The sequence below is a fragment of the Psittacula echo genome (genome assembly GCF_963264785.1).
Source record: "Psittacula echo genome assembly, chromosome: 12".
Classification (NCBI taxonomy): domain Eukaryota; kingdom Metazoa; phylum Chordata; class Aves; order Psittaciformes; family Psittacidae; genus Psittacula; species Psittacula echo.
In genome coordinates, this window is record NC_137747.1 from 336175 (window position 1) to 355423 (window position 19249).

The 19249-nt window shown below is 47.3% G+C and overlaps 1 protein-coding gene across 1 annotated transcript; it reads left to right on the forward strand.

The window, feature by feature from the left end:
- Positions 1 to 2223: 2223 nt before the first annotated feature.
- On the forward strand, positions 2224 to 18507 carry APCDD1L (APC down-regulated 1 like; the record flags this gene model as incomplete). The annotated part of the gene is made up of 4 exons (XM_080627880.1): positions 2224 to 2260; positions 14603 to 14732; positions 15175 to 15733; positions 17743 to 18507. 4 exons carry the CDS (start codon positions 2224 to 2226, stop codon positions 18505 to 18507), a joined length of 1491 nt encoding a protein of 496 aa, XP_080484006.1.
- Between the last annotated feature and the right edge of the window lie 742 nt (positions 18508 to 19249).

Here is a 19249-nt window from a genome sequence, read left to right on the forward strand (position 1 = left end):
TTATTTGATAATAAAAATTACAGGCGTTTTTACATTGCTGGTCCTCCGCAGGAGCTGAAGATTACCCAGCAATTTTTACAAGAGTTGAGAATTTAAGCCTGATGTCCTGGCAGACTTCCAGGTTGGAAGACTTGATTGCCTGTCTAAATCCTCACGGTATTTCTAACAGGCTGTGGCACTCCTGTCATCCTCCTGAGGCAACATGCTGCGAAACAGCTGCATTGCTGTGCTCAGGTAGCTCTGCAACACAATGGTGGCAAGGAGGAATTCTAGCAAAGAAAAAGTGCTTATGGTTTGGTCACTTTGATAAGGTCACTTGAGAGCTGCCAGGGTGAACGAGGCCATATGAAAGAAACTATCACCATGCCCTGTTAGTCTGATGTACAACTTTTTTGCCTGTGCACTCGATAATTTATGTATTTGTAAATATAATGAAACCACAGTGGTCTGGACATCTACTGAGAATGACTGGTTTGGGGAATTTGAGAAATAAAATGAGATAAAATCATCAGCTAGCAAAAAGAGTGCCTGCATTACAAATGGATTTTTATTTTTATCTTGGCAAGTGTCATTCAACTTTAATTCTTGAGGCACCCATGACAGATAAGTTTGTCCCACTTCACATTAAAGATGTCATGCTTTACTTTTGAGCAAGTAATAAAAACACTCACCCTGGCATGCTGAAGCCTCTGCTTGGGAAGTATGGGACTCCAGAATCAGGCCTCGCTTCTTCTCCTCATTGCAATTAATGGGATTACTGTTGTGAACTTGAAGACCAGCTTTCTTTTATTCCCTGCAGTTCCCCTTTAGCCAGTGAAACACGCAGTTGCAGTAGGACAAGTGGGTGTGCAGGGTCCTGGGCTCTGCTGCGGACATAGGTGTATTTTGATTTCTTTGCTTCATTTGCAAAAACTGAACCTAGTTTTTCAGTCTGGAAGAATGCACTTAATGTCCAACCTTTAGTGCTGGCACCATCACAAGCGTTAAGACTGCCAGGGCCGCCATGACCTCTTCCCATCATGGCTTCCACATACAACTGAGCTCTCATGTTACTGGAACCATGTCATTTTACTGTGTTTGAAGGACAGTAAACAGGCTGCTTCACTGCTAATCCTCAATACACACAAGGAGAAATGTTGTTTTGTCCTAGACATGTCCAAGCTCAGATTTGTGTTCAGCTTCATGCCAAGATCCGATTATAAGCCCTTTATCAATTCCAGCCCTACCCTGTGGGCCTCAGTTGTGTAATGGAGAGGGAATTGGCTGGCATGAGCGCCAGGGTCCTGGGTGAGTTCTGCCTGACATGGGTACTTGACAGTTGCTTTCAAAAGGTCCCGTATTTTGTCAGCAAGGGATGTTGAGAAGGTTTCTAGGCTCTCTAGGCCCCATTCTATTCATGACCCTGGCAGCCTAGGCTGAAGAAAATGGAGGCCTGCTGGGCCTCACAGAGCCACACTGGGATTCCCTCATAGTGTCCCACAGGGACAGCCCAGGACCCACAGCGGCCCCAAGGCATCGGTGAAGCCGGGGCAGCCCCATCGCCACGGGTGAGGGCGAGGCAGAGCTGACACCCACCCTGGGCCTCCGCGGGGCCCCTGAGGTGCACACGGGGACGCTGCAGCCATTGCACCCCATGGCCAGGGCAGCCGTCGAGGCCAGTTTCTGAGGGAGAAATGACAGTCCCCGAGGCGGGGGTACCGGTCGCGAGGCGCGGGTGCCGGTTCGGACGCGGAGGAGCCGGTGCCGCTCGGGCCGCGGGCCCCAGTCACCGGAGGCGCGGAGGGTCAAGCCGCCTCCTCCCCCCGCGCGTCCGGTGCGCGGCCGCATGTGGGGCGCAGGCGGCGGAGTCTCCACCTCTTCTGGCAACTGGAACCTGTGGCTGCCAAGCTCCATTAGAGCTATCAGCGGCCGCGGGGACGCGCTGCGCGGCGAGGGCGGGTGGTTGTGGTGTTTGATTTTAAAATACTTCTTTTTCGTGGTTTTCTTTCCTCCCTTTGCAAACGCTCTGGGCTGAGCAAGACCGCTCCAGAGCCTGCTCTGCCGCGCTCAGCCTCCCGCCGGCCGAAGCCGGGGTCCCGCCGCCGCGGGCACCGGAGCGCCGAAGGCGGCCCATGGCTGCTCCGCCGGGCGCCGCGCCCCGCTGAGCTCCGCGGGCAGTGGCGGCGATCGCACCTCTCCTGCCGCAGGCTCGGCTCGGCTCGGCTCGGAAGCAGAGCGGCCACCATGGTCCGGTGCTGGTGGCTCGCCGGGCTGCTCTTAGGTAAGTGCCACCGGCGGCCGCTGCCGCTCCGGGACAGGTGGAGGGGAGGGGGAGCGGGTGCCGGAGTCGGGGTCGTCCCCTCGGAGGGGCTCCCCGACATCTCCCTTCACCCGGGGGCTGCGAAGGTGCGAGGAGTTAGGGTGCGAGGGAATTGTACGGAGAGCGCAAAGAGATAGCGAGGAGTGTGCAAGAAGGGTGCAGGAACAGCGCAACGAAATGGCAAGGAGGGTGCAGGAAAGCTGCAAGGAAAGAGCACGGAGATGGCAAAGAGGGTGCAAAGAAAAGGCGCGAGGGGTGCGAGAAGGTTGCAAGGAGAGCGCAGGGAAGTTGCGAGGCGGCTCGGGGACGGGGTCCGCGGGGTGTCCCCGGCCCGTGCCGGCGGGGCAGGAGGCACCTGGTGCCGGAGCTCCGCTCGCTGCTCCCCGCCCGGCCCGGGACGGGGGTTTCTCCGCTGTGCGCACCCGCGGTGTCAGGCCGTAGCGTCCCTGGTTGTGCTCCGCGCTTTCCTACCCCATCTACCGCCGTGTGCCTGCTGAGGGGACGGGCGAGGAGAGCCCCAGAGGGAGCCCGGAGCCCCGGGAATGCTGCCGAGCTGTGGGGCCCGAGGGGCGCGGGGGGGCGCAGTCCCCCTGACGGGGGGCTTCCCTTAAGCCTTTCCCTCGGAGCGGCGTGTGGAGATGCCAGAAGGGTGCTGAGCAGCACCTGGGTCCCACCTTCGGCTCCTTTAGTTGTGGGGTCACTGCCCCCTCTGCCCCTAGAACCCTGTCGGGCTTCCCCCGTGCCACTGCAGCTTGCTCAGGTCCGGAGCACGGAGCACCTCGAGTGCTTGAGCTGAGTTTAGATGGAGGAAGGTCTCAGAGGTGATTGTTAGTGGCGTTTCACTGGGAATTGGGAATTATTCCTGGGAGGATCCAGCACCTGCCCCAGCAAAGGACAACTTCACAAGTAGTCTCCTGCTCCAGTGACATGCCAGAGAGCCCCAGCTGCACACAGAGCCTCAAGCAGCACAGGCTGCAACATTGCAGCTCCCTTTCAGAAAGGCATCTTTCAACCCCACAGTTCTTGGAGCAGTTTCAGAAAAAAAGGTTCTGGCTTAAGAGACCATATGGGAGAACAAAGACAACTGTGCTGTGAAAAAAAGGCAAAATGATTTCTGTTTACAACAAGGAGCAAAGCTCCTCCATCCTTGGAGTATTTCCCTAGGAAATGCAAGGGACACCCTTGGTTCAGACTCTGCACGCCTGAAAAGAAAGGGCAGGTGAAAGAAAGGGTGAGATGGTGCCCGTGAGGCCCCAGTGCAGTCTGGACACTGGAAACACAGACACTTGGGTTTCCTGCTGCTAGCTTCCTTTCCACCACTTAGTTTACTCATCTGAGGTTTTGGGCAGCAGTATACCACGCTGACTTGCCTGTGCAGCTCAGGGCTTAGTTTAGTGATCATTGCAGAAGAGTTGTGTAGTGAAAGTGATTGGATGTTGTTTGCATTAAGTGTAGAGGATCAGAGTACAGAAAGAAACCTCTAAGCAGGGTACTTCTACAGGGTTACTTTTCTGTTCTTATGAGAGGTCTTTGTCATATGTTGTTCCCCAAAAATAAGGCTTAACGGGTTGAGAAATGCATATTCTCCTTCTCTGTATATTTTGTTAGTTCAAGTTGCTCTGCTCAGAGATCTGTTGTACTGCATTATGTAAGATTATTCACTTAAGTCTAATTAGAATGCTTTCTTAAATCCTCATACAATTTATTTTAGTCCAATCTAATTTAAACCCTGTGCTTCTTCCATATGATGTCAGTGGGGGAATTTCCATTTATTTCAGTAAGAACAGAAGCTGGACCTTAAAACATATGCTTAAATAGCAAAGTCAGATCCATGGCTCATTAAAGTCCAAACAGGGTTTGCCAGTGACTTCACTGTGAACAGGGCTGGCATTCTGTATTTTGCATAGAACTGAACATCAGCAAGAGCGTGACACTGGTGCATAATTAGTTGAAAAAGCACTTTAGGTAGGTAACAGGATCTGATTTTGGAATCTGTTTCAGAAAAGAATCACTCACTCCTGGAAATGTCCCCAGAGACTTGCTGAGTTTTACCTAAGCTTTCATTAAAGTCTTTACATTCCAGTAACAGCATGCTCATGTTTTTCATGTGTAGCTTCTCCTACATGGCTTTAACATAAAAGATCTATTCTTGCTTTCAGTGTTTATTTTTAAGTTTGAAAATTACAGTGTTGAGGTCAGATAAGATCAGCACTTGCATTCTGTTATGAAATTAGGAAGACAATCCCATAAATGATAGTACTACATTCAATATAGCAATGCGTGTGTGTGTTTACACATGCATATATATATGTACTTACTGTTAAATTAACATAATTGTCTTTGGTTCAAATGTTTGTTGGGGCAGAGTTTACTTAGCTCATTGGCAGGTTTTGTCTTCATTTCTCAAGCTGGCCAAAAACTCAACAGCTAATATATTGTGCTGGGTCCTGTGATATGACTCTATTTGTTCTTTCAATAATTACAGGTTAGCCATGTTTCAAAGTATATGGATATAGATAAAAACAGGGCTGAGATGTAAAAAAAGCACAAGTGAAAAAAATATCATGTGGTTTCTATATTTTCGCCACAAGCACAAATTGATGAGTAAGGAGATTTTCAAAAGCCAGAAATTGCTGTGAAGAAAACCAAAGCTGGAATCCAATGCTAGGGGAGGCTGCGTCTGGCAGAACAAAGTTTGGAAAGAGATTTTGCTTTCAGTGGGATCCTGTGTTTCCCCACAACATAGCATATGTCATCTATAAAGACAATGCTTTCATGGATGTGATACAATCACTGCCAAAATCAACCTCAAAATTAAGAAGCACCTTCACAATGCTGTTACACAATTCCTTTGGTTTTCTTACTTATTTGTCAAGGAAGAGAAAGGTATGCAAAAAGACAATTCCTAGCTTCATGATTTTAAGATGATGTATCTCAGACGTACCAACACCAAGAAACTCACAGTGAGAATGTGAGGATTTTAATGTGTTATCCTTCTTCTGTAGGCTAAGAGTGCTGCCAGAAACTGAAAATGTGATTCATAGAACAGCTCCTTCACTACCCAGTTCAGATTGTGTGAGATCTGAGGTGTTAGGAATCTACAATCTGTGGGGTTTTTTTCTTTAAGAAGTTAAAAGGCCTCACACTCTAAAATGTAAAATTAGGAAAGTTCTGTTTCTATGTATCAGGAAGGAAACTCTGGTGTCTCTTTGAAATGCCAGTGCTCAGAGCATCAAGTGCTAAGAGGGTTGAAATCCATCATTATTGTTGAGTTTTGGCAGGGTACTAGTGTGATAATCATGTCTTTCATGCTGATGCTTTCTCATTTTCAGTGAATAGCTTATTAAATCATCACGGTTTGAATTCATCTGAAACTGAGAATGCTTTAGTGAAGCTCAGCTGCTGTGGCACTATTAGACTTTTGGATCAGTGCAACAACAGCTCTCAACTTACAACTGGTGTGGTAGTATATAAATCAACAGAAGCCTCATGACCAAGTGTTTGAAGAGATTCGTTTGAGTTTAGATTTTTAAATAATGCTTTAAACTTGACACTGTCTGTTTGGTTGAACACTAAAAAAGTTCCCCAGGTGGACTTCTTCTACTGAACTAATAAGAAACACTGACAAGCGTGTGACATTTCAGCCTTATCTGAGTCGGAGACAGAGATCTTCAGAAGTGGGATTTTATCCTGTACTCTGAGATCAATGTGTACATCAAGCTCCCCACTGAGACAATTGGATTTACCTTGTTCACACTCTTACTAAATTCACAAGTGGTGGACACTGGCAGGTTCTGGCTTTGAAGGGTCTCTTTTTCCCTGTTGATACAAAAACACAATGAAATGTTATTTCAAAAGCTTTTCAGAGAAAAAGAAATCATTTTTCCTGTTGGACTCCTGGAAAAGATGGATGAAAATGTAAATGACAGCAAAGTTTTGCTGCAGAAAAGCTCTTGTTAGATTCGAGTAGCACAGGTCCCGTTATTAGATTATGCAGCGCATAGGTTGAATGTCAACTTTAATTTTAGCATCTGTCGGCAGTGTTTAAGAGAACTGGAACACATCAAAACTTGGCTAATGATGACAGGCAAAACAGTAGACTGAAATTTCAGGCTATCTAGAATCCACACCCAGACCCCAAAACACATGCTAGAAGTAACTTTTAATTCTGTGTTTCAGCTGAACAAGTAACCTTTTTCTGTGGTCACTTTAATTCTAAGTTAAACACGTGTGTGTTTCTGTTGTGGGCTGTGTATCAATTTACCACCTTTCTGCAGAGATTTTTTTCTGAGGATACCTTCAGCTATGACTGCTTTTGAATGCCCTTCTCATCCTTGGCTTTGCAGGAGTCCAGTAGCCTCAGACGATTAGATTCTATTAGATCCTATTAGATCCTATTTTTATTACTATAAACAGTGTCCTTGCAGCAGTGCCAAGAATCCTGTTGTGTTAGATGCTAAATAAGGAGAGAACAAAAGGATTGTTTTTGCTTTAGTGGGTTTATAATCTAATTTCCTGGACTTAGATTTTCAGCGGTGAGTACTTGACATTGCAGGGACCTACTGGGATTCCCAGCTGTGTCCAGTGGTTTAATACCTATTACAGTTGATTATGTATGTGTAGTCCTAGGAAGGCCAGGCAGTGATATTGGTGAGCAGGATGGTGAACAATGTACTTACACAGGAGAGCAGCTGTCTCCTGTGGGAGCAGGGTACTGGGACGGCTCCCTGGCTGTGGGAGACTGAAAGGCCACTCAGAGTATCCCGCTGTCTCGCTGCCAAGAGCGGGTTATTCCCTGCTGTGCTAATGCTTTGTTCAATCCTTCCAAATCCTGCCAAGCAAGTGGACTTGTGCTGCCTACTAGATTGTGCCTCAAGAAGTTCACCCTGATAGACAAGCCACATTTTTGTCTCTCTTCATTGACTCCCAACAGAACTTCTTTATTCACTGCAAGGAATGCCTTCCCTTCCTTGGTGTTTATGCTTTGTGAATATTTATAGGCTGTTATCATGTCCGTCTTGCCCCAGCCCTCACTCAGCCAGGCTACATGGACTCTGCTCTTGTAATCTTCCTTGGTAACTCAATCCCTCCCACCCTCTAATCACGTTTTGTTGTTCTGCTCTCAACTCCCACCAGTTCCAGTTGCTCATTTTGCTTTGGGTAAATGTTATACTTATGTTAATATTATATGGTGGGTGGTTCTCCCTGCGCTCATGGTCCATGTGAGTGGTTTAAACGTTTAAAATGAGGTTGGCATTTTATAGCCAAGCCATGTCCTGATTACTGGTTCCACTCTTCAAAGCACTCCAGGAAAAAATATGCTTAGCCACCAGTATTAAAAATGGCCACAACAGCCACTAATAGAGTGTCTGTGCGGGGGTTTGACGGAAGTGCCAAAAACTGCATGGGGTGCTCTATACGTTCAAATTGACACAGTGGCGTTAATTTCAAAACCATGTGTTGTATTTTCTAATGAGTTTCCAACTTGTCTAAATTAAGGAAGATATGTGTAATATTTGCCATTGGGAAAGAATACGAATTCCAGCTAGAATTTAACTGTATCAAAGTAGTACCCCTGGGATATTCAGCCTTGGACTTGGTTGTTTTGCTTTTGGTTTTGAAAATGAATGCTTTCCCCCATGTGTTCTCACCAGACTCTCACCATATAGGTACACAGGGTACCATATAGGTACCCAGGGGATTAGAGAGCCTCTCACTAAGGTCTCACCTATCTCACCAAATTAAAATTGAAACCTTCACCAGTGTTCAAGGAAGAAAGCTCTGGCATCGCCTTCCCTTTTTTTGGTTTCTTTTGGGTTTTGGTTATGTATTTTCTGTGTGTATTTTCTGTGCCAGACTTATGTGTCAGTACTAGTCAGAGTTTAACACAAGCTGTGATGTGTTAGCATGGCCTGAACCCATCTGGTTTCTTCAGTGCTTGCCGATGACAAAAAGAAGGCGGCACAGAGCAATTACCCCATTAGCTCTTACAGCTCCTGGCTGACCATCCCTCTCTCCAGACTCTGGCCTGTAGGTTTGTGTGGAGGTGGTGAATTGTGGCTGAGAAGCTCTGAGCTGAGGGCTGGTCGCTGCTGAGCTGCACACAGTGGTTTGACCAGCTGGGGCCATTGGGCCATATGGAATTGCTCAGCTGTTCTCCAGTAAATCTTCTGGCATTGACCAGTGTAGCTGTGGAAGGAGTGTGTGACTCCTCTTTCTGAGTGTGAGCAGAACCTTCTCGGGGGTGGGAGAAACGTGACATGAAATGGCTCCTGTAACTGTCAGGACAGCAAGTACATGCTGAGTACAGCTCTGTTGTGTAACTGAGAAGTGTGGCATTTTGATTAACATCAACTGTAGGAGATCTCTTGGGAAGATGTACTCACATCCGCCTCTAGTGCTTTTATTTGTCATCACAAGTCCTCTACACCAACTCTTATTTGTGTTGCTTTGTTCACCCCATTTGAGAATATCCCATATCCCATTTCTCCCTTGTATCCCTTCATTCTCCAAGTGCAGAGTTTACTGCTAGTTTATGGGGATGGGCATCTTCTGGATAAGGTGCTGATGTAGTCATGAACTCTTTCCTGTTTACAGACTCCAGTGAAACAGCGATTAAGCCCTGCAATCCCATTTACAGTGTTAGGCCTGGTTTTCTTCTTTGGGATAAACAACCAGAGGAGGCAGTTTTAAGAAGCTGTTTTATTGAAATGTGATTTCTACTGAAGACACTGAGGTGCAGGAGATAATACCTTCTCTCTTCTCCCCTTCACTACCACAGTCCCATCTGTCTTGTTGTCTTGTTATCTATTGCTGGACATGACACTTGCAGGAGAAATAAAAAATTCCATGATTCCAAGAGGAAAATAGTTACTTCTGTAGTGCCTCAAAATCCTCCAGTAAGCTCACCACAAGTACTTCACTGTTTAATTGTGGACATCAGACAAATCTGGCAGTGACCGCAGCCAGGCTGAGGCCATAGAATAGTGTCGGAACCTGTTTGCAGTGTGCTGCAAGTATGTAGTGAAAGCATGTTTAGAAAATCAAAATCCTGAGCTGCTTGGGGATTTTGAGTCAGCTGAATTCCCTCTTAGGATCTGCAGAATTTCACCTATGATTATGCTCTGTTCTGCACAGGAAACTCAAGGTGATGCTCTGCAGTGATAGCTAACACGTAATACATTTATTGTGCCAGCCTTAGAAGAAGAACTGAGAAACATTGATTGAATTCAAACCATTTTACAAATACCATGAACTGAGCATCAGACTCTGAAACAACTGTATGTAATTATACCCATTTTACTGACAAATAAGGGATGAATAATAGAAATACATTTCCAGAAGCCAGACAGTACTCTAGTGAAAGCACTGGCATCATTCCTCAACCACTTGACCATATTCTGGCTTCAGTTCAGGGAGGTATTACTAATCAGGGAAAATGTTCATGCAGTGGCTTAATTTCAAGCACATGCTTAAGTTTCACTGAAACCAATTAGACATAAGCATGTGCTTAAGTCCTGTCCTGGGCTGTGTTCAGTTTGCAGATAGGCAAGATGTGAAGTTCTGCTGTGATACAGTTTTCCACCCCCAATGGGTTATATTTAAGTTTTATAACTTTATACTGTTATAATAGAAAATTTATTTCTTCCTAGAGAATTGTTCTCTTGGGAAGGCCTTATTCTCAGTGAATTAAAAGCACCATTAACTTAATCTCTACACAAATGCAAGAAAAATGGATTTGCTAAATACAAACAGCTTTCTTTGTTTTAAAAGAAGACTTATTCCTTTAGTGGCTAACCCAAAATACATTCTGCATGCTCCCAGGAGAGAAAATTGCTAAAGAAAGGCTGCTTTTCTCTTAATAAAGTCTGTGTGGATAAGTGTAATTCTCTTATGCAGACTATATTGATGTTTCTTATCGTCCATTTCATTCCAGTCTGAGCATTCCTCAGAAAATATCAAAGTTTTGATGTCATCTCTAAATGAAGAAATGTATAATGCTCTATGACTTCAGGCACTGATCTTATCCCTGTGAATGGGTGACTAACTGAAACATTAGAATTATAAATGGGAATAATAAATTCTGGCAATAGGAGACAACAACATGTAACAGATTAAGCGATGCAGCTCTGGAGAAGAGTTGATCTACAGTAACTAATTTGGTGCAAACTGTAATGTGTGCATTTTCCCCCCTGTTTATAAAGAAACAGGTGTGTGACTCAACTTTGCTTTGTTCCAAGTCAATCTGCTTGGAGGAACACAAACAAGATTTGTTTCCAACAAGGCAAATTACACTGTTTCTTCCCTGATTGGTACTTTTTTCCCTTTAAAACTAGGAAGTGGATCTGAATCTGGAGCATACAGCAGTTACTTAGCACAGTCCCACTGGCAGGCTCTCACTTGCAGGCTTGGCCATTGCCTAGGAATCTTTCATCTTAATTTTACCCATTTTACTTTGTGCATAATTTCCAGTTCTGCCTTTCTATCATTTGAGGCCATGGGCCTGATTTTTCTGAAAGCTGCTTGTACAAATGAATGTATGGAATAGTCGGTCAGTATTTGCTACTGCTGTTGTCTCAAGGCTTGATCCAGTTTCTGCTGATTGCAGTGATCAGCAGCCGTTCCCGGTTGCTGGCATTCCTAATTGCCAGAGTGCTTGTGCAGCCCCATTGCTCGGAGACTTTGGGCCAACACTTTGAACGCAGCACGCACTGGAAAGCTGGAAAAAGCCACTGTTTTGTCTAGCTGCTGTAGTGAGGAGCTCTCTGGAAACACTTGTGGTTAATCAATACAGGCAGAGGGGATAACGAGGGAGGGGAAAGGATCACAGTTGGGGAAGATTTTTAGATTTTCCTATGAATGAGTATTTTTGTCCCCAAGATGAATTGTGAATAATACCTTCCTCCTGTCCAAGAACTCTCTAATGCAGTTAATTTGTGTCTCTCTTAAGACAGAGAGAGGAGCTGCTCTGACACGCTTCACCAGAGGCTGAGTAACAGAGTGACATGTGAGTGACAGTCACTTTATGCTGCTCTTGCCATAGAGATGTGCCCTAACTGCAGATTTTAGGTCTGGAACTGGATTTTCCAGCTTGAGAGGATGTTTGGACCTGGGCTGGAGTATTTGAGAGAGGAAGGCAGCCACAACATCTGGACACAAGCCAATAGCTTGTGGTTTGAGGATGCACCCAGCTTGGAGTCTTGTTTACAGTTCAGTAAGACAAAATCCGGAGGAATTCCCATCATGGCAAATATTTACATTCCAGAGGGTTGTTTTTTTGGTTTTTTGGTTTTTTTTTCCCCTATGGAATTCGATCCTGATTACAAAAGTTTCCTTTTCTGTTGAGTGTGTCAAAATGTCGTGATTGCGCTCCCAGAGTCTGTGCTCTCAAACAATGGAGACTTCTAGGGTTTCTGCCAAAAGTAGCACTAAAGGGTTCAGTCAAATATTGAAGCTTCTGCTGCAGTAAACACACATGGAGCATAGTTAGAGAGTTGAGAATGGAGCTGTATTCTGTGCTGTTATTTTGGTGCAGCTATAGACTAGATCTCTGTAGAGTTTATATACCTCTGGAGTCTCCAGACATCTGCAGTCTTTCTGTGGTTTATGAGCAAGAGCAAATCTGACCCTTACAGTCTGTTACCTCTAATACAAATACAGTTGTGTTTTAGCTTACCATATTCTCTAGGATAATGATGTCATGTTTGTTTTAAGTGTAATTCAGTTTGGTCTGTCCCTGTACTGATGGCTCTCCAAAAGCTTTGCCAGTAATTAGGCCTCTTGGTATGGCAGTCACATGAAACTTGGCATATTCTGAAGGCGAGTAAAGAAACACCAGGAGTAAGGAGCAGGCAGGAGTAGATTTGCCTGAGGCCACAAAGCCAAGTCATGGCCGAACTGGGATGAGGACACAGCCCCAGCTCCTAATGGGCTGTACATGGGGCAGTCTGCGTGCATGCTGCCACTGCCAAGTTGAAGGTTTAGCTAGCAGGAATGGGGTCTGTCATCCATATTTTCCCATTTTTGAATGAAGACTCAGAGGAACTGCTTTTTGGGAAGCCCTAGTGCAGTCAGTTGTGAAGGAGCTGGCTATGCATGCTCGCCACGTCCAGCCCGTGAAGATGATAAAACCAGTGCAATCGCGAGTCTGGTCCAGAAAGAGCCCTCAGCACTAATAATGTATCTTTCCAGCTAGTTTATGCACTCCAGTGCATAGTGAGGTAACAGAAACTCCAGTGCTGGTTTCACTGGCCTTTGGGTAGGCAGGCTGCTTCTGTTACTGTTCTCCTGCTTCACTGGGGGCTTCACTTTCCATGTGTTTAATCCCTTAGCAGTAGTTTCAGGGTTTGTGTGCTGAAGTCTACACAAACACATTTCAAGGACCCTGTTATTGTGATGTGTGAAACCTTTGCAAATGGCAGCACCATAGAGAAGTGACTTCATTTGTCCATCAGATCCAAGTCTTGAGTTACTATTACTAGATTAGTAATTAAATATTACTTGAGTGGGAAAATCTCTGCTTTGCCACATGTTCAGGAGCCTCTGACTTGCACAGCAGACGAATTGCTGAGCTCTCCTCTGACTTGGTGTAGGGCTTGTATTTGTGACAAACTTGGATGTGGGAGATTTGTAACAGGGTTAACCCTGTGTGTGTGTAGGATGTGTCAATGGCAGGGATGAGAGGCTCCTGGCTCAGAATACCTTGCAGTGGGAATCAGGGGAGCCTCCTGTTAGACCCCAGCTGCGAATCTCACCCTGTTTATGCACCCTGTGTGTTACACCCCGAGCTTGTGAGCCAGGGGATTTTGCTGGCATTGCTCAGCCACTCGTAGCCTTGCCCATGGTTTGCAGCACATCCATGTGCACCAGCTTGATCTGCAGACACTGCTTGGGAGGAAGGGATCGTGCTCCCCAGGCTGGGGTTGTGCCCTTTGCACTCTCACCTATCGCTTCTCTCATGTGCAGCTGGATAGTTCGGGTGTTTGTTCCCAGCAAAGCGTCTGGTTTAGGCAAAGCTCCCTGTAAAGACCACGGGATGGTTCAGGTTGTATGGAATGTGGCTGCTTTCCTCTCTCAAACACTCCAGCTCAGCCGCACCAGATCCAAACATCCTTTCAAGCTGGAAAGTTCAGTTCCAGACCTAAAATCTGCAGTTAGGGCACATCTCTATGGCAAGAGCAGCATAAAGTGGCTGTCACTCACATGTCACTCTGTTACTCAGCCTCTGGTGAAGCGTGTCAGAGCAGCTCCTCTCTCTGTCTTAAGAGAGACACAAATTAACTGCATTAGAGAGTTCTTGGGCAGGAGGAAGGGATTGTTCACAATTCATCCTGCCGCCAACATGGGTTATAGAGTACATGGCACACAGGGGCTAAGATGAGCAGCTGTGACTGTGTCTTGGTCTCCTTGACTGAGACACAGGGTGTGGAAATGCTTTGCATCCTCACTCTGTGGGAAGTCAGTAAGTACATTCACGTAAGGTTTTACTTTCCAACTGAATGGCAGGCTGGGAAGCAACCTGTGCCCTGACCATCTGCATGCAGAGCATCAGTCCGGATGGAAAGTTTCCAGTACACTACCAGGTAAATTGCAAAGTGCAGATAAGAGCAAGTGAAGCCTCCTCAGCCCTGGGCTGGGCTGAACACCCCCAGGCCGGAACTGGGCTCTGCAGTTCTTCCACAGCAGAAAATTGGTGGGGTTTGAGGAGGAGCTTCACTGAGAGCTCATTTTGTGGTGTTAAAAAGGGTCAAATCCCAAGTTTCTCGTTGAAGCAAACTCGTGATGAGTGCAGCAGAAGTTTGCTTAAGAGTGAATAAGATATAGGAATATATGTACTATATATGTGTGCATGCAAAGGTCTTCAGGATTTAGCCGAGTGTTCACACATTCCCTAAGCCAATAACATCCGTTGTTATGGGAAATGAGGTAAGTGACAGAATTACTGTCCTTATGGAGGGCGACAGGCGAGACTGATGTTCCCATGCTGTAATGCCCTGTTTCAGTTACTGCTTCAACAGTAGTGAGAGAACATGCGCGAAGAGTGCTCAGTTTTCTTGGAAGATTAAATCTAAAAAATAGTTGTGTTCAGATGAAATTTCAGTTGGAAAACAGCAGAATTAAAAAAAGATGCAGTATCCTTAACCAAGAGCTCGCTGCTTAGCTCAGAGTTTAGGGTTTCATTCTCCACCTGGCTACCTGTACCTGTGCTTGTTGTGCCTGGGTCCCTGTACCTGCTGTACTTGTGCCTGTGGGACCTGCAGCCCCGCGGTGCTGATGCTGACGCTCTGTCTCTTCCTTCCACAGCCTGCGCGGGCGCGGAGCCGCCCCTGCGCTGGGAGCCGCGGTGCCGGCAGCAGCTCCGCCACCTGCAGGACGGCGCCAGGATCGCGGCGCGGCTGCCGCCCCGCCTGGAAGGACGCTGGGTCTCCACCGGGTAAGGCACCCCCGGGCCGGCCCCCACCCAGTGCAAGCAAGGGGCTGAGCAACAACAGGCAAGGCTGTTCCCTTCTGCCCCTCGCCAGGGCCAGCCCCACGCCGGAGGGAGGCCCGAGGTCCCCCCGTGCCCATAGAGCCTCCTGCCTCGCTCCTTCATTAGGTGCAGCTTGATAAGCACACCCGGCTCAATCGGGCAGAGCAGCTCCGACATCCCCTCTGACTCTCCTCTGCCCCCTGGGGTGTGGCACAAAGCACGATTCTTCATCTGGCACTGTTGCGTTTTGGTAGCAGATGCCTTAAAATCAGCCAAGGGTGGCCACAGCCTGTGGAAGACCCATGTTCCCTCCTCTGCTCCCACATGCTGGGTGCCCTGGGGAGGGATTTTGCCCTGCATACACCCGCTATGTGCTGCAGTGGCTCAGCTCTGCCTTCCTGCTCAGGTGCGAGGTGCGGCCAGGACCTGAGTTCCTCACCCGATCCTACCTCTTCTATGCCAACCGCCTCTTCAAGGCTTACCAGTTCTACTACTGGGACCCCTCCTGCCGCAACCCCTCCTACTCACTGGTCATCAAGGGCAAGGTCCGGCTGCGCCAGGCCTCCTGGATCACCCGTGGGGCCACTGAGGCCGATTACCACCTCCACAAAGTCGGCATAGTTTTCCACAGCCAGAAAGCCATGCGGGAGGTGGCCTCCTGGATCAACCAGACCTCCGGCGAGGGCTGCAGTGGGTTCCTGCCCCCAGGGCGCACTTGGGCTCCCGGAGCCCTCTATGAACTGCTCAGTGCCAAGACCGAGCGCGACTGCACAGCTGCCTTGGGCTTTGCCATGCACGAGCTCAGCCTGGTGCGCGTGGAGCAGCATTACCAGCCCTTGCTGCAGCCGCAGCAGAGCGGCAGCCAGCTGGTGGAGGAGCTGTACCTGGGGGACATTCACACAGAGTGGCTGGAGAGGCTCCACTACCGACCCACTGGTTACCAGCGACCTCTACAGAGCGCCATGGTAAGGGTGCTACCTTTATGTGGTCCCCTCGTTGGTTCATGGGGAAGCATTTGTTATGTCCTTGCAGTTAAAATACCACCTGCCTGCAGTCAGCTCACTTCTTGTCCAAGGCACTGGGTGAGGAGGTGTGCGGCTGGAGATGTGGGTCCCCAAGGTGCTGCCTGGGTGCTCCTACTCATTTTGACATAAATAAGACTGAGCAGGAGACTTGGTTGCCTTATATTTTATATCTTGTTTTAATTTTATATCGTATATTCTATTGTATTTTATTTGGCACCAGGTGAGTTGATTTCCAGACAAGCACGTTTCAATCTGAATCGTAGCTACTCAATTCAGAAATGACTGAGCAGTGAGATGGGGTGAAGAAACCTCTCTGAACTTCACCAGATAGGATTGAACTAGCTGAAAACCACTATTTTGGGGGCAACATTTCCCCACACCTCAAACTCCACCAAGTGAACTCTGAAAACCACAGAGCACCAATGCTCTCCCCTTGAAAGTAACATTCTCAAACTGGTTAAACTTGTGTTATCTTGGGCCAAAACCATATATCTGAGCAAAACCAGATGGTAAACATAAACACTTTTAAAAGTTAGTTTAAAAGCAACCCTAAAGATACTGCAATGCACTCTCTGAACAGAGTGCTGTAATTAATCAGCTAACAGCTGTCCAATGGACCAGCACATGATGTCACCACTTGGCGATAATTAGAAGCTGCCATATATTAGAAATAACTTCACACAACTGGCCTGAGCAAGTCAGATTTTTGGCTCCATAGTGATAATTCTGTTGGGCACAGGATTTTTCTTCTTCTTTTCCCTTTTCTCTGAACCAGTATCCCAGCATCCATTTGCCCGTGGGGGGGAGTTGCACAGCTATGGTAGGAATTATTTTTTAACCCTCTTTATGAAAATATCACTCTTTCCCCCTCAAACTTATATCTGCTTTAAAGAAACCCATTCTCCCCAAATTACGTTCCATTATCAAAGAATTTCCTGCCCAAGCAGCGCATATATATTTGCCAACTTCTGGGATTATTTAGCCATAATGTACTGTGTACTGTCAGCACTCATTAACGTGACAGTAGCAGTAAAGCAAGCTGAAAATGACTAAATTACAGTAGACTCCAATCAACTTGCATGTAAATTACCCACCCTACAGTTAACTACTGAGTTATTTAACCTTGCTGCGTATGACGGTGCAGTAAAGATCAGCTCGTGTTCTGGAAAACGATATAATGGTCAAACCCTGGTTATTTAAAAATAAATCAGTTGTGATATATGAAGAAAAAATTCCAGGCTACACAAACCCCCCTCCTGGCACTGGATCAGCTGCAGGACTGGTTTGACTCAGACCTCTGCATGAAGCAGCAAAGGTCAGGTCCTTGTTTTATAGTAGGTCCTTTCCTTCTCTCTCAGGTGCAGTGCCCACTGCTGTGGCTGCTTGGCAAAGCCCTTGCCTCTCCCCTGCTAATGGGAGCGCTCTGTGCTGTTGTCTGTCCCAGAGAGGCTGCCATCAGCGCAGTGCAGCATGGCCACAGCAGCCTCCCCATGGTAGGGTTTCACCTTTTGGATCACCAAAAAGGCTGCATTGTTTTCTGAACCAGTGCAGGAACACGGTGGGTGTAGCTGACATGTCCCAGCACCCACATCCTCGCCATGGAAATGGCAGCAGCCTGCAGTGAACCTGGGGACCAGCCTGGTTGGCTGGAGGGAGCTCTCCCTACCCTCACAGCAGCTCTGTCCTCATCCTGCTCTCCTCCCTGCAGCCTGTCCTCAGCAGCCCTTCGCAGGGCAGAGCATAGCCTCAGGGCACAGACCTTGCTGTCCTTCCCAGTGGACCAGAATAGCAAAGAGCCAGGGCAGCGCTCTATCACACTTAATCTGCTTGGATGTCTTGGGCCAGATTCACTGCTGTTGAACACCCTGGAGTGGAATAGGGGAGTTTGAGCTTTGTAAATACCCTGAAAGGGTTTTTTGCTCACCGATTTGTCTTTTTTGTCTGTACAGCACCATGTGCATCCTTGCCCTGCCTGTGGGATTATCTACAGAGCAGATGAGCATCACCCACCCATACTGCCTGTCACAGCGCAGCTGCCGATGCAGCTCAGCGGCAGCTGGGTGAGCACCCACTGTGAGGTGAGACCCGCGGTGCTGTTCCTGACCAGGTACTTCATCTTCCACGGTAACAACCACACTTGGGAAGGTTACTACTACCACTACTCCGACCCGCTCTGCAAACAGCCGACTTTCACCATCTACGCATCTGGGCATTACACGCAAGGCATCCCCTCCTCCAAAGTGCGAGGTGGCACAGAGCTGGCTTTTAAAGTCACCCAGGCTCGGGTGACGCCCATGGACCAAGTGACGGCAACGATGCTGAACTCCTCCAAACCTGGAAGCTGTGGGCTGGCCGGCTCCTGGAGTGCTGGGGTGGAGCAGGATATAACACCCACAAATGGGTGCCTGGCTTTGGGCATCAGGCTGCCCCACACAGAGTATGAACTATTCAAAACAGAGCAAGACGCGAAGGAGCGCAGCCTGCTGTACATCGGTGAGAGGCCCACGGATGGCTCCAGTCCCGACCGCCCGGACAAGCGGCCCACCTCCTATCAGGCACCTCTGATTCAGTGCGCTGGAGCGCCAGAGGAATTCTCTAACTATGTTAGTCTAAAATACTTGGGAAAAAAGGATGCTAATGGGAATGAAGCACTAAAACCTTTGCCTGTGGCCTTTTTATTCTTTATAACACTTCTGTTTTTAAGATGGGACTAGTTACCTATTGAGGTACAGCTCAGAATTCAGATAGTCTTGGTGGTAGTGTGATTTTTATAACCTTCAAATGAGCACATCTGGAAGCAGTTCTTTTCAGATTTGGAAACTCTTTAAAAACAACCAGCAGCAGCGAGTGAAGCCAAGCAGATACGCCTGACTACATGCTATTTGTCCTGTGGCTTTATTGCCTCATCTCCCCTCTTTGCCTACAGTGTTAATGTAGTGACATGGATGCACTGCACATTGCAATAGATAATTTAGCAATATGAGGGGAGAAAAAGCGACATCAATCACAATTACTGCTTTGAGCTTTCGACATTGCTAAGATTTAATCAAGAGCTTGATTCAGATGTAATTCAAACATCCAAAGCATCGGCTGCTGAGTTTCTCTGACTTTAAGTTCCCTCCCATCGTACTCCTTATTGCTGCTCTTGCAAATTTAATCTGCAGAGTCAGGCAGCAATAGATAAAGCAGCCAGCAAGGGTTCTTGATAAGGGTGGAGTTAATCATGCCTTTCTCAGTTTGCAGACATCTTCTGCAGTTCTCATGTGCATGTACACACACACAAAGATGCAATACACAATCTTCCACTCACAGAAAGCAGCCCTGGCAGAGCATTACCTCAGCAGAGTGTTACGCCTGACCCTGGTCATTTAAGAAGACACAGTAAATGGAGAACACTCCAACCTTCAGCATTACCCAGCTGCAGACACTGCATCCTTGCTGCATTATCCTGGCTTT